The sequence below is a fragment of the Haemorhous mexicanus genome, chromosome 25 (assembly GCF_027477595.1).
Source record: "Haemorhous mexicanus isolate bHaeMex1 chromosome 25, bHaeMex1.pri, whole genome shotgun sequence".
NCBI lineage: Eukaryota > Metazoa > Chordata > Aves > Passeriformes > Fringillidae > Haemorhous > Haemorhous mexicanus.
In genome coordinates, this window is record NC_082365.1 from 3342729 (window position 1) to 3365822 (window position 23094).

Sequence of the window (23094 nt, forward strand, 5' to 3'; positions counted from 1 at the left end):
TCCTGTAATGAAACTGAACCCAATTCCAGGCCAGGCTGGAGCAGCCTGGGGTGGAATTTGGAGGTTTTTAAGGTGCTGCCATCCCAAACCCTTCTGGGATTCGTTTCCAGCCCCATCCAGGCTGTAATTCTTCTCCAGCTCCACAGGATGCCACTGTTCCTCTCCCGGACCTGCCCAGAATCAATCAAAAGCCATTTACAGCAAAATAAAAACCCTCAATCTGTCCTTCATCAGCCCCTGCCAGCATGAGAGCAGCTCTGGGCCCTGCTGGAGGAAATGAGCACCAAAATTTGGGAAGAAATCTCCTCAGTTTGTGTCCCAGCAGGGCTGGCAGCTTTGAGATCATCTCTCGTTCTGCCCTGGCAGGTTGGTAAAACAGAGCTCAATTTCTCCTCAGGTAAAATCAGCATCACAGTTCTTGGGTTTGGTAATTCCAATCTCCATTCTGGCTACTCAGAGGGGGGGGAAATCCTATTTTAAGGAAATCTTCATCAGAAGAGCACCTGATTTAGCAAAATACTTTAAAATAGAATTTACCTCAAGGTTTGATGAACTCCCTCCTTATCACATCCCCTACACTGAAACTTTCTATTTTTTCTACAGTAAGTAAAAAACAAAACCAGTCAGATGAGCAAAAACTTTGTTAAAAATATTTATTTAAAAAAATACAATTGTTTTGCATGTCTGGTTGCACATAACTATTAACATATGATTGACTTGAATGATTTGCTACAATGCTTTTTTTAAAGCCAGCTTGCATTATACAAAGCAAAATCCCTCTGTCAGTTCTTACATAAAATAGTTTTCTTTAACTATTCCCACCCCGTTTATTTTTTTAAAAAAAGATTGCAATACATTGATTTTTATTTTCATTTTGTTGTATTTTTTTTTTTTTTTGCACAAAAATCGAAGCAATAGAAAAAAGTCACCTGATTTCTCACGAAAGACCTTCATGATGTTTGAATAACAATTCCCAAAGAGCCACTGCCAAAGCAGTTTGTCACTTTGAAGTGTCAGGACAGTGCAAAGGAAGTTTTGCATCTGAAAAGCTTTGCCTCCTGATTGCATTCAAACCTGAAATGTGCTCCAGCAACTCCATCCCTGCCCTAATCCAGTTGCTCATACTTTGAATTTTCACACTGAAGGTCTTCCTAAATGTTATCTCAGAAGGTTAAATAAAAGCAAAATTTAGTAACACTGAACAATTACTGAAAACTTTGGCTATTTATGTACTTGCATTACATACCAGCATTTTTATTTTATTTTTTTTTTAAACACAATGGCATTAAGATACTCTAATAAAATATTTAAAAATAAAAAGTTAGACTGAGAAGCAATTCTGTCCCAGGCAGGGTCACCTAGCTGGAACAAGGGGTGACTTTTACAGTTGTCTTGTCCAGAAAAGTCTCCAGTGTAGGAAGTTTCAGACACTCACTACAACATAACTTTGCCTCTTGAATTTGTAATATATATATATATATATATATATATTTATATATATTTATAGAGAAAAGAAAAAAGCATCTCTGTTCTGGAAAGAGCCACTGGAAATGTTCCCCCTCCTGCTGCTTTCGGGGGAGTTTTCCCCACTGATTGTTCTGGAAATCCCAGCCAGGTCAAACTGGGAAAGGAGAAACTCCAGCCCGGAGTTCCAGGGGGAGGGATCTGCTCCCAGCTCCCAAAAATCTGCCAAGAACCCAGCTCAGCCTGAAAATTCCAGCAAGGAACCCACCCCAACATCACCTTCCCACTCCAGGAATGAACAGGACAACCCACACAGCTGCATGGGGGTGCTGCAGTGGCTAAAAATTTGATTTAAATGGATTTAAATCCTTCCAAAAAACTGCCCAGCCCAACCTAGGGAAGCTGGAGCAGCTGCCAAAATCACCTTCCCAATCCAGATGTGCACTCCAGCAATGAACAGGACAACACACACAGCTGGATGGGGGTGCTGCAGTGGCTAAAATTGATTTAAATCGATTTAAATCCTTCCAAAACACAAAAACCTGCCCAGCCCAGGGAGGCTGGAGCAGCTGCTGCTGGATGTGTGCTGATTCCCAGGATTCTGGCCTCCCAGAATTCCTGCTGGAGAAGGATGATGAATTCCAGCTGCCCTGATCTCCTTGAGGGGACATGACCACTGTGTTTCCCTGGGATTTTTAATTTTTTTTTTCCCTTTTTTCAGCTTTATTATTCCAAATCAACTTCTCAGCTCTAAAAACAGAGGGGAAGAAGCATTCAATGTGCTACTGTACCCATCACAAAGCACTGTGACGTACATAAGGCCATCTGGTAACACTGCAACAGGCTACAAAACAGGTTGGAAAAGGGAATTTTAGGATCTTTTCTCAAAGCTACAAAGAATAAATCTCAACCCTGTTCACAGAGAATGAAACGTTTCCAAAGGATATTTTATGTAGAAAAAAAAAACACCTCTGTGCAACTGAACAACAGCACGATAAGAACAACAAAAAGTAAAAGTCAACACAATTTTAGGAAGCAGTTTCAAAGCTTGGAGGGGTTGGGACATGCTAGGGAAAAATAAAAATACAGCCCCAAAAACCCATCCCGAGGAGCTGAGAGCAAAGAGGGGTTGGGAAGTGGGAGCTCCCCAGCCCAGCCCACTCCAGGAGCCATGCACAGCCTCAGAGCCCTCCTGTGCTCCAAAAAACACTGAAAAATCACCCTCAAGGAAAGGGAAAAATCAAAATAAACGACAACAGTTCCAGTTATTGGTACAGGGCTCTGCAGTCAGCCTCTCCTGCCTGGCTCCACTCAGATCCCTGATTTCCAAAGGGTCAGGATTCTCCTGCTCCACCCCTGCTTTGAGATGAAAACCTCCTGCAACACAACCTCGCCGAGAAATCTCTGAAATCAAGCCCAAACTTTTGTTCCATGCACACAAAACTACTCAAAAACATATTTAAGACACTTTTTTTTTTGGGGTTTTTTTTGGTTTTTTTTCCAGGGGATGTGGCAACCAACAATGTCAAAAATAAACCTTTGGCAACTCACGAGTGCACGCTGGGGCAGGACTGATTTGAGTGCTAAAAGAGAAGGAAAAAACCCCAAAAAACCTCCCAAGGGAGTGCAAAATATTTCAAAGTGGGCACTGCAGAGTGCAGAATCTGCTCAGAGGGAGGATGGGGATGTTTATACGGATTTTTGGGAACACATCCTGCCAGGCATGACCCACGTGTGCTCCAGGCAGATTTAAACACTGAGGAATCTAAAAAAAAAAAAAAAAAATTACAAATTTCAGCTCTGAGTGTGCCTGGAAGAGCTCCACAAACAAAATCTGCTGCTTTCTTTGAGAGGTGGAAACAAAATTCATCTTTTTTGCCAGTTTTAGGGTGGTTTTGTTCCAAAATAATTTATAGGGAGCAGATATTTTGTTGTTCCAGCAGGGAAATGTTGGAATATCCAGGGAGAACAGGGCCTTGCCCACCTGTGGTCAGACAGAAAAACAACCTGCAGGGAACACAATCTCCTGATTCCTGCTTGGTCCTGGCACAGAGGCAGGAATAAAATCCAGGATTTTAGAATAAATTTCAGGATTTACTGACACCAAAACCCCAAATTTCACCTTCCTGCTCCGAGCCCTTCAGGGAACCCCGACAGGAATGGGCAGCTCTGCCCCTGTGGCTCCTCTGGTTTGTCCTCCTGACTAAAATGAGTCAGGTTTTTAATTTAAATTGCTCTGGAGGAAGATTTGGTTCCATTCCCAAGGATTTCTCTCTGTCCAGAGCCACCTCTGCCCTCCCCAGTCACTCCCAGTGGAATTCCCAAAAATCATCAGGGATGAACAGGACAACACTGGCACACAGCTGGATGGGAGTGCTGGAGTGGCTAAAAATTGATTTAAATGGATTTAAATGGATTTAAATCTCTCCAAGACACAAAAAAACGGCCCAGCCCAACCCAGGGAAGTTGGAAAATCTGCCAAAATCACCTTCCCAAACCAGCAATGAACAGAACACACAGCAACAGGGCTGGATGGGGGAGCTAAAAATTGATTTAAATGGATTTAAATGGATTTAAATCCCTCCAAAACACTAAAAAAAAAAACCTGCCCAGTCCAGGGAGGTTGGACAATCTGCCAAAGTCACCTTCCCAAAGCAGATGTGCACTCCAGCAATGAACACAACACACAGCACCACAGCTGGATGGGAGAGCTAAAAATTGGTTTAAATTGATTTAAAATGGATTTAAATGGATTTAAATCCCTCCAAGACAAAAAAAACCTGCCCAGCCCAGGGAGGCTGGAGCAGCTGCTGCTGGATTTGTGCTGATTGCCAGGATTTTGGCCTCCCAGAATTCCTGCTGGAGAAGGATTCCCCCCCAGATGAATTCCTGCTGCCCTGATCTCACACAGCACTGCTGTGTCTCCCTAGAATTTTCTCTTTTTTTTTTTTTTTATTTTTTTCCCAGCTGTATTATTCCAAATCATCTTCTCAGCTCTAAAACCAGAGGGGAAGAAGCATTCCCCAAGCAAAGGGACATAAAACTTTTGGGACAAACTGCTTCTGACCCCGAAATCTTCCTCTGCCAGCCCCAGCCTGTCCCACTCCCCTGATTGCTCACACTCAGCAGCCACTGCTAATTGCTGCTTAATTAACTCCAAATCAACCCTTGAGGCAGCACCAGCCTCACCAACCATCCTGGAGAGCTCCTGGGTGAATATTCAAGAATTTCATGGGAGACCCTCAGGGGCTGCCTGCAACATCCCACTCTGATTTTTAAGACAAAACCACCCACCAGCCCAGAGGCCAAAAGGTCTCTTCTTTTCTTTTTATTTTCTTTTTTTTTTTCCTTATTTCTACTCTTCCAGATCCAGATTCTATTCCTCACAGAGCTGAGGAAGGAAACAAACCAGTCACCCAGAACTCAAAAGTTTTGAAGTTCCTGTGGATTTTAACAACATTCCCTGCCCCACTGCTGAGGTTGATTTCCAGGGCTGACACTGGAAACAAATCTGCCCTAAAAATGGGAGAGGTTCAACTGCAGAGCACATCAAAAACTGCCAAAAAACAGGAGCAAAAACAAGGTAAATCAAGGAATAAACCCAAAAGAGAGGGGCAGAGCTGATCTCAGCTGGAGGAAAAGCTCCAGGAGGGGAGCAGGGCCCTTCCTTCCCACCCATCCCACAGGGAATGCCCAGGGAATCCCCCCTGGGCTGGGGGAAGCACCTCAGCAGCTTCACTGCCCTCAGAATCAACATCCAAACCCCAAAATGTCCCAGAAAATGCATCAGAGGGGGAAATGAGCCCAACCAAAGCCCTTCTGCTCCCACATCCACCATCCCAAAGATCCCACGGACACTGAAACCTTGGGGTGCTCCAAGCGAAACAAAAAGGAATTGTCCAACCCCAGGGATTTCATCCCAAAGATCCCAAGGATTCTAAAGCCTGGGGATGCTCCAAGTGTAACAACAAGGAATTGTCCAACTCCAAGGATTTCATCCCAAAGATTCCATGGATTCTGAAACCTTGGGGTGCTCCAAGTGTAACAAAAAGGAATTGTCCAACCCCAGGGATTTCATCCCAAAGATTCCATGGATTCTGAAACCTTGGGGTGCTCCAAGTGTAACAAAAAGGAATTGTCCAACTCCAAGGATTTCATCCCAAAGATCCCATGGACACTGAAACCTTGGGATGCTCCAAGTGAAACAAAAAGGAATTGTCCAACTCCAAGGATTTCATCCCAAAGATCCCATGGATTCTGAAACCTTGGGGTGCTCCAAGTGTAACAACAAGGAATTGTCCAACCCCAGGGATTTCATCCCAAAGATTCCATGGATTCTGAAACCTTGGGATGCTCCAACTGACAACAAGGAATTGTCCAACTCCAAGGATTTCATCCCAAAGATCCCATGGATTCTGAAACCTTGAGGTGCTCCAAGTGTAACAACAAGGAATTGTCCAACCCCAGGGATTTCATCCCAAAGATCCCAAGGATTCTAAAGCCTGGGGATGCTCCAAGTAACAACAAGGAATTGTCCAACCCCAGGGATTTCATCCCAAAGATCCCATGGATTCTGAAGCCTGGGGATGCTCCAAGTGTAACAAAAAGGAATTGTCCAACTCCAAGGATTTCATCCCAAAGATCCCATGGATTCTGAAACCTTGGGATGCTCCAAGTGACAACAAGGAATTGTCCAACCCCAGGGATTTCATCCCAAAGATCCCATGGATTCTGAAGCCTGGGGATGCTCCAAGTGACAACAAGGACTTGTCCAACTCCAAGGATTTCATCCCTTCCTGACCTATTGCAGAACAGAGCCAAATGTGCCAAGCCCTGGGCCCAGGAATTGCATCCCCTGCTGAGGACAGCTCTGAAACAAAGCTCTAAACCTAAAGCTGCTGCTGAAAAAAGCCCCAAAATTCCTCCATGGCCCTCTTTCCACCAGGATCACCCTCCCAGGAAAGACAGAACCCCAAGGGTTCCATACCCACGGGATTTTCCTGCTTCCATGAGCTGCTCCTGAAAATCCAGGATCCCAAAGAGAGCCAGGCAGCAGCAGCAGCTCCCCATGGAAAAATAAACCAAAAAAAAAAAGAGATTTCCAGAAGCAAGACACGAGTTCAGCTTCCAGGATTCCCTAAATCCAACCAGTTTTTGGAATCTCTGGGTTCCATGGAAGGTGTGACCAACGTGAGGGGTTTATTCCCACCTCCAGGAGCTGGGCAGGATGCTGAGTTCTTGTCTGTCTTCCACCAAACTCTTCTGTCCTACCAAAATTCTTTGACCTTCCACGCAACCCAAACCAGCCAGGAACAAACTGATGCAAAAAAATGACCAAGCATTCCACAAAACCAAAGCTACTCCAGCAACAGGAACCTAAGAAAAAAGCTTCTGTAATGCTGCATTTTTAAATTTTTTTTTGGTTTTTTTGTTTTTTTTTAAATCACCACGGTACAGAACTAAACCAGAATCTACTCTAACCCCACCTGCCCTAGGCTAAATTAAAAACAAATGGTGAGGAGCTGCACAAAACTGCTCCTGAAGTGACCTCAAGAACCAGCAGCTGACAGAGGGAGGGAGGCTCTGTCAGGAATGTGAGCCAGGAGGAGCTGGCAGCTCCCCACAGGAACAAGGAAATATTCCCTTCAGTGACCTGAAAATTGCAGAGGAGAAAAGGCAGCAAAAGCTGCTCCTCTCCCACCTCCTCTCCCTTTCCCAGCTGCTTCCTGAGCTTCTCATCCTGTCCACACTGATTTTTTTTTCCTGCTTTATTTTTTTTCCTGGTGGAAACTTTCCCATCCAGGCTGCATTCCCACAGGAAAACCTGGATCTCTGTGGCACAGCAATTTTGGGAAGCTTTTTGGAGAGGAGGAACCCACAAATAACATTTTTTGGGGGGGCTTGACCCTCTGCCCAAAGCCATAAAAGCTCACAAAGAATTAAGTGCACAAATTTTCAACAGCTAAACTTGGCTTTTCTCCACGGGGGAACAAGGGGGAAGGGAAGCAATTAAATTGCAAGTTTTTAGTGCTCATTCATGAATTTTCAATTCCAATCCCAGCCTGCAAATGTCAAAAGTCCCAAAGTATTTGGTAGGCATCAAATTGGCCAACCTGAACCAACCAAAGTGCTGCTATTTATCCATAGCTCTAGAAACTTCCCAGAGCAGGCTCCAAACATGCAAACCAAAACCAAAATTCCAGGTGCCTGCTCTTCATGATCACCTGCAGCTTCGCTTCTGCATTTCAAAAATAAAACTAAAATTCAAAAATAAAGGTCAATATTGCACATTTTTAAGAGCTGCTGGCGCAGGAATTTCCTCCTGCATCTGCTGATGTCTAAATGTGAAGCATTTTTTGCCTCTGACAGGAGCCAACAGGAAGACAGGTCACTCCATGAGCTCACTCCCTGCTTCTCCACCTGAAAAAGGAATCTTTTTTTCTCCCACTTTTCCCCTGGGCAGGTGAACAATGCCCAAAAAAAGCGACTCTGTTCCACCCACCTGTCCCAGGTGTCACGGCAGGAACACACAAAAGTGGTTTGTTTTTTTTTTCTGGGAATAGAAAGGGAACATCACTGCAGGAAAAGAAAAGTCCTGGGTGTTGTGGCTTTCAAGAGAATTCCAAGCCTGCAAAAGTGGCAGAAGGTAAAAAAAAAACCTCAGGAAAAGTTTGAGTTCACCACTTCTCCATGGAATAGGTGCAGTATTTACAGCAAACTCTGTCAGCTCCTCGTGCTGGACAGGGGAAAATCTTCCTCTGCTGGTGGCAGCCTGGAGGATGCTGAAGGAAAGAGATGTCTCCATCTGTTTTCTGGGAATTTTTTATGGGGAAGATCCTCTGACAGCCCCAACTCAAAGCCAAAAGTTGCTGCCTGACATCAGATGCCCCAAAATTGGAAGGATGCAGACCCACAGCCCAACACTCCCAGACTGAGGGGCTGAGAGAGGAGCAGCTCTCATTTTTTCACCCCTCAGTTTTCTTAAAAGGCCTCCTGAGGTGTAAAAAATCCACCTACAAATTCCATCTCACCTCCACTGGCTCTGGAAAACAATCCTGCATCATCAATCCAGGACACCAAGGAGGTGAAAACACATTTCCCACGAGGCTGAACCCCATGGAAGCCCTCAGCCTGCTCTGGGGCCAGAGCTCCCTCCAAAAATAAAAACCCCAAAACCAACAGCTCCACTGCAAAACTTGGGATAAGAGCTGGCAAAAGAGGAGCTTTTCCACCTGGGGAAAAGCAGGAAGCTTTTCCAGAGCTGTGGGGAAAGAAGAGCAACACTAATGCTGGAATGTTGCTGTTCTCACTCACCCTGCTGGGCTCTGGAATTGCAGGTCAGGCAGCAACCTCCCCTAAAACCCAGAGAAAAACCCCAAAAATCCAGGGAAACTCCCCAAACTGCAGGGAAAACCCCCAAAACTGCAGGGAAAACCCCCAAAAATGCAGGAAAAACCCCCAAACCTGCAGGGAAAATCCTCCCATCCTGCTGATCCAGCAGGGAGCTCCCAGGCTGTGGCACAAGAAATGTTTGGACTCCAGCATTGAAACTCAGTGAGAAGTGAAAGGAGCTCGTCCCACTGCTGATGGGAAGGGAAGGAGAGCAGGGAAACATCCAAAATCCAGCCCCACCTCTTCTCCCAGGGGCTCCACAGAATTGTCCTGGACATAAACTTGGATTAAATCCTTGAAAAAAAAAAATAAATTCTCCCTGCAAAAAAATAAAACACAACAAAAAAATGGAGAGAAGGGCAGCAGAGAAGCCCTGGCTGCTTTTGCTGCTGCAGAGGTTGTGGTGCCCTGGGGGCAGAGCTGCAGCACACACCCCATTCCCAAGCTTTTCCTGGAATGCCAGCTTCCATCAGGATTCAGGGCTCTCCTCGCTGAGCACAGGAAGCAGAAGAACAGAGGGGTTTGTTTGTTGGTTTGTTTTTCCCAAGAGTCCCAGAGAAAAGCCTCCTCTGGTGCTGTTTGCTGCAGTCAGTGCAGGGTCAGGTGCTGCACCACCACCCAAAATTCCTTTTGGACACGGGGAAAATCCTTCCAAAGTGAGGAGGAGAAGAAACTGCAGCTGCAGCTCCTATTAAGGCGTTTGCATATACATTCCCAACCTGGGTTCTTCCAAAAAAAGGGGGAATTTTTGCACAAAAAAGGCTTTTTTTTGTTGTTGTTTTTGGATTTGGGAATGGCAACAACTCCAACTGTTGAGAATCTCAGTGGAATTACAAACTGCTTGTTTTACAAAAAAGGTTGGAGGGAAATGTCCCATCCCTGCCTTGCTGTGTCCTTCCTGCAGCAGGAATTCCATGTGCTATGTCTTCTGCAAATCCGGGGAAAAGGGGCCGGGGGTGGAGGGTCCATCCAGTCCAGACAGGGTAAATGGGCCATGACTGTTCAGCACAGATGGAAACTAAGAGATAAAACAAGAATCATCAAAAAAAACCACTTTAATTCATGTTCCTCCTATATCTGTGCACAAAGAAAGGCAAAAAAAACCCCAAAAGTGACAACAAAACAAAGCAAAGCCACCCCAGATTTCAGGGATGCTCTTGGCTTCTCACTTTTAATTTACTGACAGTGCCAAGCAGTGTCACAGTGACCCCATATCCTCATTAAAATGTGATTTTAATGCAGGTTCTGAGGAAAACAGGCTCTAAATTGCCCCTCAGTTAATTATCAGCTGAAATATCCATTGCCATTCCAGCCCTCCTTGTTTATTCCCAATCCTCATGGCAGAGATGAGGAACTTCCTTCATCTCCATGGAGATGACAGATCCCAACCCAGAAGATTTCATTAAATTCTTTCATTTCAATGAAATGAAATAATAAATGAATTAAACTGGTTAAATTCTACCCTTTGCCACAGCAAATTGTGGTAATGCCAGTGCCAGAGTGGAATTGTGAGGGAAAAACATGAGAATTACAACTAAAGGAGGGTTTTTTTCTTAAATATAGTGGATTTTTTTTCCTATATAGTAAAAAATATCCTGGCCTTGGACACTTCCAGGGATCCAGGAGCAGCCACAGCTTCTCTGGGTAACTGTGCCAGGGTCTCTCCATCCTCACAGGGGTGAATTTCATGGATTTCTTCCATAAAAATCATCAAAACCTGTGCCACACATCAGCACAGAGATCAAACACACAACTTTCCTCCTCGTTAGTTGTGAGATTAATTAATATTTTCCAGCAGGAACGATTGGAGCAATCAATAGAGTGGAAAATTTCAAAATTCAGGAAACTCTCAACCAAAAAAAAAGGTACAGGGAGGAAACTTTCACAGGAAGAACAGACCTAAAAACCAAAAATCATCTCTCCAAAGCAGCCTGTGCTGCAGTTAATTTCAACCACTCCTGCAACACCAACATTTACAATACCCTGAAATAAAACCAGGTAAAAAAATAAAATCAGAGTAGGAACCAACAACTCCTGGTTTATTTCTGCTGCAAATACTGGGAGTAAGTGATGCCTGCAGGTGCTGGGGAAGGTGCTGGAACCCAGGAGATGCCTCTGGCTGCCCTGGAGGGCTCAGAGACCTTGGCACAGAGCCCCAGACCCCTGTGCCTTTGATCTGGACCCATGGAAAAAATTAACAACCTTTACATGAAGATTTACAAGCCATGAAAGTTTAAGTGGAATGACAGTGAATTTATCACAGGGTGAAAACCAGATTTTTGGGGTTTATGGAATGGGGGAATTTGGGCATGCCTTGTCCTTTTTCCTTCTTCTTCCCAGCCTCCATCTTCTGGGTGATGGTGGCATTTTGAAATTGGTTTAGAGCAGAAACTCACAGTCTAACACAGGTGAGAGGTGTTGGGAAGTGATGGTAAATAAAATATTGGTAGTTTTTAGTGTGATAACACTGCCCTGAGGGGGTGAGAGTGCCTCTATCTGAGCTGCTGGACAGAGAAGGAATTTTATAGAGAAGAAACAATGAACAACCTTGAGATGTTGGCATTTTTAATTGGTTTAGAGTAGAAACTCACAGTCTAACATGGGTGTTGAGAAGTGATGGTAAATATTGTGCAGGTAGTTTTTAGTATAAAAAGATCACACTGCCCTGAGGGGGTCAGAGTGCCTCTGTCTGAGCTGCTGGTCAGAGAAAGAATTTTATAGGTAAGAAACAATGAACAACCTTGAGATGTTGGCATTTTTTAATTGGTTTAGAGAAGAAACTCACTGTCTAACATAGGTGATAGGTATTGGGAAGTAATTGCAAATAAAGTTACAGGTAGTTTTTAGTATAAAAAGATAACACCATCCTGACAGGGTCAGGGTGCCTCTGTCTGAGCTGCTAGTCAGAGAAAGAGTTTTATAGATAAGAAACAATAAACAACCTTGAGATGTTGGCATTTTTAGATTGGTTTAGAGCAGAAACTCACAGTCTAACACAGGTGAGAGGTGTTGGGAAGTTGTGGTAAATATTGTACAGGTAGTTTTTAGTGTGATAACACTGCCCTGAGGGGGTGAGAGTGCCTCTGTCTGAGCTGCTGGGCAGACCTCAGCAGTCAGAGAAAGAATTTTATCAATAAGAAACAACAAACAACCTTGAGAAGAGGACAGAACACTCCTGACTCCTCCTTTGAGGCTTGTGCCCATCCGGAGTCCCCGTGAGCAGCAGAGATTCCAGAGGAGGGGCTGGGACTCACCTGGGAGAGGGTGTGAGCACCTGGGACTCACCTGGAAGAGGGTGTTAGCACCTGGGACTCACCTGGGAGAGGGTGTGAGCACCTGGGACTCACCTGGGAGAGGGTGTGAGCACCTGGGACTCACCTGGGAGAGGGTGTGAGCACCTGGGAGAGAGTGTTAGCACCTGGGACTCACCTGGGAGAGGGTGTTAGCACCTGGGAGAGAGTGTTAGCACCTGGGACTCACCTGGGAGAGGGTGTTAGCACCTGGGACTCACCTGGGAGAGGGTGTGAGCACCTGGGACTCACCTGGAAGAGGGTGTTAGCACCTGGGACTCACCTGGAAGAGGGTGTTAGCACCTGGGACTCACCTGGGAGAGGGTGTGAGCACCTGGGAGAGGGTGTTAGCACCTGGGACTCACCTGGGAGAGGGTGTTAGCACCTGGGAGAGGGTGTTAGCACCTGGGACTCACCTGGGAGAGGGTGTTAGCACCTGGGACTCACCTGGAAGAGGGTGTTAGCACCTGGGACTCACCTGGAAGAGGGTGTTAGCACCTGGGACTCACCTGGAAGAGGGTGTTAGCACCTTGCAACCGGGCAGGGCTGAGAGGAGCCACAGGGCTCAGGGTGCTCCAGAAGTGGATGCTGGAGAGCAGAGGGCTGGGAGTCAGCAGGATGGGAGTCTGGAAAGGCAGGAGAACAGCTGTCAGAGCCTTTCCCACGGAATTCCAGCCTTCCCCCATGGAATTCCAGCCTTCCCCCATGGAATTCCAGCAGGGAAATTCCAGCCTTTCCCACTGAATTCCAGCCTTCCCCGTGGAATTCCAGGCTTTCCCCTGGAAATCCAGCAGGGATATTCCAGATTTTCCCACAGAATTCCAGCCTTTCCCCTGGAAATCCAGGCCTTGCCCATGGGAATCCAGCAGGGAAATTCCAGCTTTTCCCACCGAATTCCAGCCTTCCCTGTGGATTTCCAGCCTTCCTCGTGGAATTCCAACAGGGATATTCCAGATTTTCCCACAGAATTCCAGCCTGCCCCACAGAATCCCAGCAGGGAAATTCCAGCCTTCCCCCTGGAATTCCAGCCACAACACCCCCTCAGCTGCCAGAGCTCCCATCCCCTCCTTCCTCCTCCTCTCTGCCAGCCCCACCCAGCTCTCCAACCCTTTTTTTTTTTCCCCAAATCCTGCTGGAAGCCCCAGCAGAGCAGCTCCTCCTCCAATCCAGCACTCTGGAAAAGTGGGATTCTGGATTTAAAAAGGAAAAAAACCCAACAGGCACAAGCCTGGTGCCACTGACAATGCCAGCAGCAACAAAAGGAGTTCCCATCCAGCTCCTGAATATTCCAGGTTCACCAGCCAAGCACTTCCCAGGGTGCCAAAAGAACAACTCCACTTGGATTTGGGTTTTTTTTCTTTTTTCCCATCTTCAGCCACTTCAGTTTTCAACCAGCAGCTCCCCCATGGTTTCATTCTAATCCCAATTTATTGCAGGGGAGAGATCCCACAGATCCAGAATGATTTAACAGCCCTGCTGGATTCAGTTCCCTTCCAAGTTTTCCATGAGACATGAAAGCTTTCCTTTCCCACACGAAGATAACAACCAAATTAAGCAGCTGCTCTTATTGCTGCTTGCTCACAAGACTCTGGCTTTGAGTAAATGCTACTAACTGAGTAAAAACAGCTCAGCAGACACCTCAGAGGGGCTGGGTTTGAAGGATTTAGGAATAATTCAGTATTCCCCTGGCAAGGTTTACAGAATCCTGCTGGAACTGGTTTGGGTTTTGCCTCCACATGCCAGCCCTGTGTGCATGCCCAGCACCTGGGCACACTTGGGGGTGAATTAACACCAAACTTGGGTTTGATTTAAAAAACAAAAAACAAAAAACAAAACAAAACCAACCAGGGAGTGACATCCTGAGTTTCAAATCTCTGCAGACAATGAACTATTCATTTTCCACTTGCTCTTTTCAAGCACAACATCATCACTATTGTTAGTTTAAACATAAAAAAAAGAAACCAGGAAGGGAATTTGAGGAGATTTGTTCACCTGAGAGAAAAGTGCTGGAGTGAGAGAAGCAGTGGGGAGAGAAGGACTCAGGATGCCCAGAGGACTGGGATCACTGCCTGTGATGACCAGAGTGGGAGCCAGCTCCAGCCCTTTGGGTTTTTTCGATCTGGAGAGGTGATTGGCAAATTCCTTCTCCAGCCCAGCTGAATCCTGCTGCTCTTTGGGCTCTGGGGATTGCTGCTGGAGGCTCTGGGCCTGCTCCAGCTGCTGGGAAGCCACAGATTCGATGTCTGTGTCAATGTCCAGGTCGGGGTTGGAGCTCAGGGGCGGCGAGGGGGGCGTGGAGGGCACCTGGAGGCCGGGGGACACCGAGGACATGGGGGGCGTGGGCGTGAAGCTGGTGCTCAAGTTTGGCAAAGGTGCTGGAGGAGCTTCAGGGACGGTCAGCTTGGGCAGGACGAGGGTCTCCAGGCTCTGCAGAGTCTCCTCAGAGCCCAGGGGAAGCGAGGAGGACACGGCAGGGGTGGCAGAAGCCGTGGAGGTGACGGCCACCGCTGAAGTGGTGGAGACCAGGGGGGCAGAGGGTGGCTTTTTGGAGGGCACGGTGACAAACTTGATGACAGAAGGGGTGGGGTCCTGAGGTTTCTTCTCCGTCAGCTTCTCGGCCGGGTTCTCGATCTTGATGGACCTGAAGAGCTTCACGCTGGAGGAGTTGAGGGAGTTGAGGGTGAAGGAGGAGTACAGGCCTGAGTGGATGTAGTCGTTCCGGCTGGAGGACTTAGCACAGGACTGGGATTTCTCCTTGCCACAGTTTTCCACGTCCTTGGGGGTGCTGGTGACCTCCCCAAAGCCGGGCATCTCGGGGTCCCCCTCGAGCCGGCCCACCACCAGCGGATCCATGTTCAGGATCTCTGGGTAGGACACGAATTTGTACACAAACTTCTTCCCATTCACCTTCTTAATGATATTCTAGGGGGAAGAAGACAAAGTATATTTAGACCTTTCTTCAGATTAATTTTCTTCCTACAAACACTGCCTAAAATAGGCAGAGGAATTAAAGTCTGTAATCTTTCAGCCAAAAAAAAAAAAAAAAAAAAAAGAATGTTTCTTCTTTTCCTGTTTTAAAAACACCCTGCGTGTTCCAGTTCTGCTCTCGGAGCTGGCAGACAAAACACTGCAACAGGTGAGCTTAACCTGACCTTAAACATGCTAAAAACAGCCTAAAAACTGCCAAGAAATCCTGTCTGACATCAAAAAATGCCCATTACCCCCAGCAAGGATCACTCAGCTGGGTACACTGTGGGTAATTTAAGAGAACTTGCTAAAGGGTTTCTCCAGGACTGCAGAACTGAGAGCTTGCACTTCAAATCAAGCCACCTTTATTCTTAATAAGATGATAATAAAGGAGAATAAGCAGCTGAGCTAGTCAGCAGAATGCAGCCTAATCAGTTATTTCAATACCACAGAACAGCATCTGTCAAACTTGTTTTGCTCCTCAGCGAAATGCCACACACACTTTGGACTCGGAATTATCCTTATTTATCATTCCCTGATTGGTGCTGAGATCTCTCAGTTCCAAAGCAGATTTGTGGCACCCAGTAATGAACACCAGCACCCTCCCACCTGCTCCAGGCTGAGGCTCCTCAGAAACTGGGGGCTATTTTTATCTGCTCCACTCACACACGAGCAGCCGTGGGATAAAGGGAAACAAAGGTGAGACTCCAAGATGTTGGATAAACAAAAGCTTCTTACTCTGCTGGGCTGAAAACAGTGGTCAAAGTGAAGGTGAAATTCTGAACACACAGAGACAAGAAAAATACTTAGGGATGGAAAATGTTTATTTTGAATGAAGTAAATGTAAAGAGAAAGCTGCAAAAAGATCTGGAAGTGGTGCAATGTTCAAGCTCTCCACCATCTCCCTCTCCCTGTGCTTTACCTGGATTTTAACCCTTGCAAGGGTGTGTATTTCTGAAAGGGGGATGAGGTTCCAAAAGCAAATTTGTCTGAGCAAAGCCACCAAACCAACACTCTGCACCAGAACCTCCCAAAGCACCCAGCGAGGAGGAAACAGCGCAGCAATAAATGAAATTAAAAACCAACCCAACACCTTTAAACAAAGCAGCCCAACTTCCTTCAACCTGGCAGAGGCACAGCAGTGCCACCCCTCCCCTGCAGGAGGAGGAGGAGGAGGAGGAAACAAAGCTCCTTAGCTCAGAGGGATAAGGATTGGAGCAGGATTTCCAGCCTACCTTCACGTAGTAGTAGCGCAGCGCCCGGCTGAGTTTATCATAGTTCATGCTGGGCTTGTTCTTGCGGATCCCCCAGAGCCTGGCCACCTCCTCTGCCTGCAGCAGCTTGAACTCCCCGTCGTTGGAGGTCCAGCAGATGATGTTCTTGTTCTGGGGCTCTTGGAGCAGCTGGAGGAGGAACTGCCACAGGGTGATGGCACTGTCCATAGCAGAGAGCTGCAATTCACAAAGGCAGGTTAAGCCCGGAGCATTTCCCTCCTCTCTCTCCCTACAAGGGGGGGGGGAAATGGAGCAGGGATTGTTATTTCCAAAGCCAGCAAGAGTAAAAAATTATTAGTCACCAGTCGTGAAAGATGTTCCCTGCAGAACTGAGGGGCTGAGTGCCAACTCTGGCGTCTCCTCCCACATGTCAGTACTTTTCACATGGGTTATATTTAGCCTCATTTAACTAAATCAGGTCACTTTGGGTAAGTTGCAGTGAGTCACTACCCCCAAAAAAAATGTTTCCAAGTTGTTCCATGTTCACCCACTCTGGCTTGTGCTGCTTTGTGAGAAAGAGCTCAGGGACAGCCAGGTAGGGATCAAACCACCCCCTCAGCTCCTCCTTTCCTCCTGCTCCCACCTCGCAGGGAGCACAGCTCAACCAGGAACTGCAAAGCTCCAGCAAGATGCCAGAGCCAAAACAACTCAACCTCCCCTCAGTTTCCATTCCAGCCTCTCAATCTCCCTTCAATTCCTTCTTTTCCAGGTATCACCCCTGTTTTTTTTCAATGAGAGTAAACACAGAACTAAATTAAAATTATTCCAAACACGGCCTTTGCTCGACTCTCCATTCCTGTCAATGATTTAGGCTGAGACTTTCTAGGACTGATATTTGCCACTTGATCCCTGCTCTAAAGTTGTTGATGCATAAATTCATCAAGGACAGACCAGGCAGACAACATTCTACCTCGACCATTTCTGACTACACCAAACAGTATTTCCACGAGTATTTTTCAGCAGAACACTCATCATTCTGCAGAAGATACAAGTGAAGTAAGTGTGAATTAAACCAGGCAAAACATTAATTCAGCATTTCCTATAGATTCTCTTAGTCCAGACCTGTTTAATTAACGAAGCTGAAACTTCTTCCTGTGAAATAAAAACAGGAAAAACCGTTCTGGGATAGTGAATAACCCTGGACACACACAATATTGGATATACACTACACATAATATTGGATAAACACTACACATAATATTGGATATACAGTACACATAATATTGGATATACACTTTATTTTTCCCCCCAGGAGAGGGGCTTCAGGGGTTTCATCTGGGTGAGCTTGATATTCAAACATTAATCCCAAGCTCATATTAATTCAGCATCTCCTATAGATTCTCTTAGCCCAGAATTGTTTAATTAATGCAGCTCTAACTTCTTCCTCTGAAATAAAAACAGAAAAATAAAATAAAAACCATTCTGGGATAGTGAATAACCCTGGATACACACAATATTGGATATACACTACACACAATATTGGATATACACTTTATTTTCTCCCTAGGAGAGGGACTCCAGGGGTTCCATCTGGGTGAGTCTGATATTCAAACATTAATCCCAAGCTCATATTAATTCAGCATCTCCTATAGATTCTCTTAGCCCAGAACTGTTTAATTAATGCAGCTCTAACTTCCTCCTCTGAAATAAAAACAGAAAAATAAAATAAAAACCATTCTGGGATAGTGAATAACCCTGGATACACATAATATTTGATATACACTACACACAATATTGGATATACACTTTATTTTCTCCCTAGGAGAGGGACTCCAGGGGTTCCATCTGGGTGAGCTTGATATTCAAACATTAATCCCAAGCTCATATTAATTCAGCATCTCCTATAGATTCTCTTAGCCCAGAACTGTTTAATTAATGCAGCTCTAACTTCCTCCTCTGAAATAAAGACAGAAAAAACATTCTGGGATAGTGAATATCCCTGGATACACATAATATTGGATATACACTACACATAATATTGGACATACACTTTATTTTCCCCCCAGGAGAGGGGCTCCAGGGTGAGTCTGATATTCAAACATTAATCCCAAGCTCATATTAATTCAGCATCTCCTATAGATTCTCTTAGTCCAGAATTGTTTAATTAATGCAGCTCTAACTTCCTCCTCTGAAATAAAAACAGAAAAATGAAATAAAAACCATTCTGGGATAGTGAATAACCCTGGATACACACAATATTGGATATACACTACACATAATATTGGATATACACTACACACAATATTGGATATACACTTTATTTTCTCCCTAGGAGAGGGGCTCCAGGGGTTCCATCTGGGTGAGCTTGATATTCAAACATTAATCCCAAGCTCATATTAATTCAGCATCTCCTATAGATTCTCTTAGCCCAGAACTGTTTAATTAATGCAGCTCTAACTTCTTCCTCTGAAATAAAAACAGAAAAATAAAATAAAAACCATTCTGGGATAGTGAATAACTCTGGATACACATAATATTGGATATACACTACACATAATATTGGACATACACTTTATTTTCCCCCCAGGAGAGGGGCTCCAGGGTGAGTCTGGGTGAGCTTGATATTCAAACATTAATCCCAAGCTCATATTAATTCAGCATCTCCTATAGATTCTCTTAGTCCAGAACTGTTTAACTAATGCAGCTCTAACTTCTTCCTGTGAAATAAAGACAGAAAAAACCGTTCTGGGATAGTGAATATCCCTGGGTACACATAATATTGGATATACACTATACATAATATTGGATATACACTACACATAATATTGGATAAACACTTTATTTTTCCCCCCAGGAGAGGGGCTTCAGGGGCTTCATCTGGGTGAGCTTGATATTCAAACATTAATCCCAAGCTCATATTAATTCAGCATCTCCTATAGATTCTCTTAGTCCAGAATTGTTTAACTAATGCAGCTCTAACTTCTTCCTCTGAAATAAAAACAGAAAAATAAAATAAAAAACATTCTGGGATAGTGAATAACCCTGGATACACATAATATTGGATATACACTACACACAATATTGGATATACACTTTATTTTCCCCCTAGGAGAGGGACTCCAGGGGTTCCATCTGGGTGAGTTTGATGTTCAAACACTAATCCCAAAGCAAAGGCACCAAGCCCAGCCCCGGGCAGCAGGAGCCAGGCTGGTGCTGGGTGATGTTCCTGTGCACCCAGGGCTCAGCCTGAGCTCCAGCCTGCCCTGCCAGCTCATCCTTGCTCCCACAGCCTTTGATTCCAACCTCGTTAGTGCCCAGCACTTAGCCAGCCCTAAATAAGGAAGGGAACTGTGTCCAGGGGAGAGGCTGAGCACTCAGGGAGCCCTGGGACAGGATTAGAGCTGGCAGTCCACACAGGGCTCTGGGGAAAATGAGGTGCCCCTGGGCATGGCACCTTTCTGGGCACCTTTTTGGGCACAGCCCTCCTGCAGAATGCCTGCCTCATGGCACACACTGGCTGATGTGACATTGATCCAGGCAGGTAAATTGCTGCAATTACACGTGAAGGCCACCCACACCCCCTGGTTAGGCTGGCCCCAGGTGCTTTCCCTGCTAATTACTGCACAGCACAACTCCCTGCTTGCCCAAATTAATTGCTCAGCACTCGAAGAAACTGGAGGCTGTGCTTCCAAACCCTTCCCACACTCCTCTGTGCCGTGCCAGTGATCCATGCAGGATTTAGGGACCAGGAAAACACCTGAAAACCCTTCCAGGACCTCCTGGTGCCAGGCTGTGCCTCCTCATCCGGGGGGATGATGCAGCCACACGTGGTGGGGAGCACGAGGACTTGGTTCTGCCACCCAGCAGAGCTGTCAGGAGCACTGAGATGTGCTAAGAGAGAGCAGGCAAACCAGGCTGAGTGATTATTCCCACGCTGCGTTTATCTCCAGCACTCTGGGAGCACTGCACCAAACTGATGCAACGTGGAAATCACATTAGCAACAGGATCTCACTGTGGCAAAGGCTTTTGTGTTTTTTTTTAATTTTTCCCCACTTCTCCTGCTAAAAATCCAGGCAGCTTTCATCCCAGAACTGAACTGCTGTTAGTTATTTCATGGAGCTGCTTCCCTTGAGGAAGTTCCACCTTGCTGTTAATTCCAAGCTGACCCAAAGCTTTTTTTTAAATTTTTCCCCACCTCTACTGCTACAAATCCACGCAGCTTTCACCCCAGAACTGAACTGCTGTTTTGCTTCCCTTGAGGAAGTTCCACCTTGCTGTTAATTCCAAGCTGACCCAAACCTTTTTTTCAAATTTTTCTCCTACAAATCCAGGCAGCTTTCACCCCAGAACTGAACTGCTGTTAGTTATTTCATGGGGCTGCTTCCCTTGAGGAAGTTCCCCATCCCTCCTGCTACAAATCCACACAGATTTCATCCCAGAATTGAACTGGTGTTTTGCTTCCCTTGAGGAAGTTCCACCTTGCTGTTAATTCCAAGCTGACCCAAAGCTTTTTTTTAATTTTTCCCCACCTCTACTGCTACAAATCCACACAGCTTTCACCCCAGAATTGAACTGCTGTTAGTTATTTCATGGGGCTGCTTCCCTTGAGGAAGTTCCACCTTGCTGTTAAATCCAAGCTGACCCAAGGCAGCTTTTTAAAATTTTTTTTTAATTTTTCTCCACCTCTCCTGCTGCAAATCCAGGCAGCTTTCATCCCAGAACTGCTGTTAACCTTCCCTTGAGGAAGTTCCACCTTGCAGTTAATCCCAAGCTGACCCAAGCCAAACCTTGCTGCCCAGGTCACAGAGCAGCACCAAATTCTGTAAAACAGCCCAAAAAAGAGTGGCCAAACTGATGGAAAATACCAGATATTAAAAAACAAACAGGGAAAAAAAACCCCACCACCTTTCCCAGAGATGAGCTAAGCTGTTCTGAGGAGCATTTAGCAGAGTGAAGAGTTCACACTGCTCAAATCCTGCATTTTCCAGCTGGAAGGATGCTCAGCCAGGGCAGAGTCACAGACTCTGCTGGAGAGCAGCTCTGATCAAGTTCCTGCTGATGCTTCTGGCATTTGCAGCTCCAGGAGTGTCACGACTCTGTCCATCCCTCAAGGACTCATGGCACATCCCCAGCTTGGAGAAGTCTGCTCTAAGAGCCATGAAAAAGGGTGGAGAGGCCTCAGGGATGCCCTGGCTGTCACAGAACAGGAGCAGAGAGGATTCTGGAACTGCTCCTGGATGGGTTTTAGTGCAGAAAGCAGAATGAATATTCCTCTTTATGAAACATGCCCTGCATTCACCTCCAGGGAACGAGGGAGATCCTGCAGAGGAACCTCATGGGAACTTCAAAGAAATGGGGAATGTGGAATTCTTCTGGAGGTTCCGTCCAAAGGGAAGGCCAGAAAACAACCCTGGGCAAAGCAATGGGATCCCAGGTGGGTTTTGTCCCTTCAGAGTCCAGGAGAGAGCTGTGACCTGGCAAAGTCCAACGGGTACCAGGACACAACGCTGTGTCTCATTTACCTTTAGTCCCAAAGTAGAAAATACATAAAAACCCTCTTGTTTCTCCAGGGAAAAAAGCAGAATATAAAAAAAAAATCACACAAAATGCAAAATTAAAAGCAGCACAGGTGAGCTGAGCACCAAGAAACGTGGGGAAAAGGATTTTCCTTCTCCAGCACCCAGGGCAGGAGGCAGCTGCTGCAGCTCCTGGGCACCAGCAGGGATGAGAAGTGGCCCAAGAACCCCTGAGGGTGAAATGTCCTCTCTGTTTACTTTGTAAACAGCATTTCAACTCTTTAAATTTCCTCAAAAGGCTTCACTCTCCTCCTCTCACAGCTCTCCAGCAGCACAAACCCCTCCTAAACCCAACTGCTTTTCCTCCAGGATGAGCACACCAACAATTCCCAACACCCCACTCCAAACCATCCTTTTGGGAAGGATTTTACCCTCCTAAGAGCCAGGGAGAAAGGAAAAGGGAGAAGGGATCACACAAAATGTAAAATTAAAAACAGGTGAGTGAGCTGAGCACCACCAAACGTGGGGAGAAGGTTTTTCCTTCTCCAGCACCCAGGGCAGGAGGCAGCTGCTGCAGCTCCTGGGCACCAGCAGGGATGAGAAGTGGCTCAAGAACCCCCTGCCCCAGTTTGTAAACAGCATTTCAACCTTTAAAATCCTCTCCAGCAGCACAAACCCCTCCTAAACCCAACTGCTTTTCCTCCAGGATGAGCACACCAACAATTCCCAACATCTCACTCCAAACCATCCTTTTGGGAAGGTTCCTTTCCCTCCTAAGAACCCATGGAGAAAGGAAAAGGGAGAAGGGATCACACAAAATGTAAAATTAAAATCAGGTGAGTGAGTTGAGCAGCAACAAACGTGGGGAGAAGGTTTTTCCTTCTCCAGCACCCAGGGCAGGAGGCAGCTGCTGCAGCTCCTGGGCACCAGCAGGGATGAGAAGTGGCCCAAGAACCCCTGAGGGTCAAATGTCCTCTCTGGTAACTTGGTAAACAGCATTTCAACTCTTTAAATTTCCTCAAAAGGCTTCACTCTCCTCCTCTCACAGCTCTCCAGCAGCACAAACCCCTCCTAAACCAAACTGCTTTTCCTCCAGGATGAGCACACCAACAATTCCCAACACCCCACTCCAAACCATCCTTTTGGGAAGGTTCCTTTCCCTCCTAAGAACCCATGGAGAAAGGAAAAGGGAGAAGGGATCACACAAAATGTAAAATTAAAAACAGGTGAGTAAGTTGAGCACCACCAAA

General features: G+C 46.0%; 1 protein-coding gene across 2 annotated transcripts in view; it reads right to left on the bottom strand.

The window, feature by feature from the left end:
• Positions 1 to 639: 639 nt before the first annotated feature.
• The window catches only part of ELK4 (ETS transcription factor ELK4), a 28347-nt gene continuing 5892 nt past the window's right edge, over positions 640 to 23094 (bottom strand). The window contains exons 2-6 of one of the 2 annotated variants that reach the window (XR_009489408.1): positions 16349 to 16564; positions 14139 to 15068; positions 12656 to 12772; positions 5887 to 9874; positions 640 to 5808 (exon numbers count right to left, since the gene is read on the bottom strand). Coding sequence is in view for 1 of the 2 variants with exons in the window: in XM_059867553.1 (XP_059723536.1) it covers positions 9776 to 9874; positions 12656 to 12772; positions 14139 to 15068; positions 16349 to 16555 (1353 nt within the window). In the remaining variant the exon portion in view is untranslated. Of the gene's footprint in view, positions 9875 to 12655; positions 12773 to 14138; positions 15069 to 16348; positions 16565 to 23094 lie in introns of both variants that reach the window. The other variant, XM_059867553.1, reaches the window with a different exon arrangement.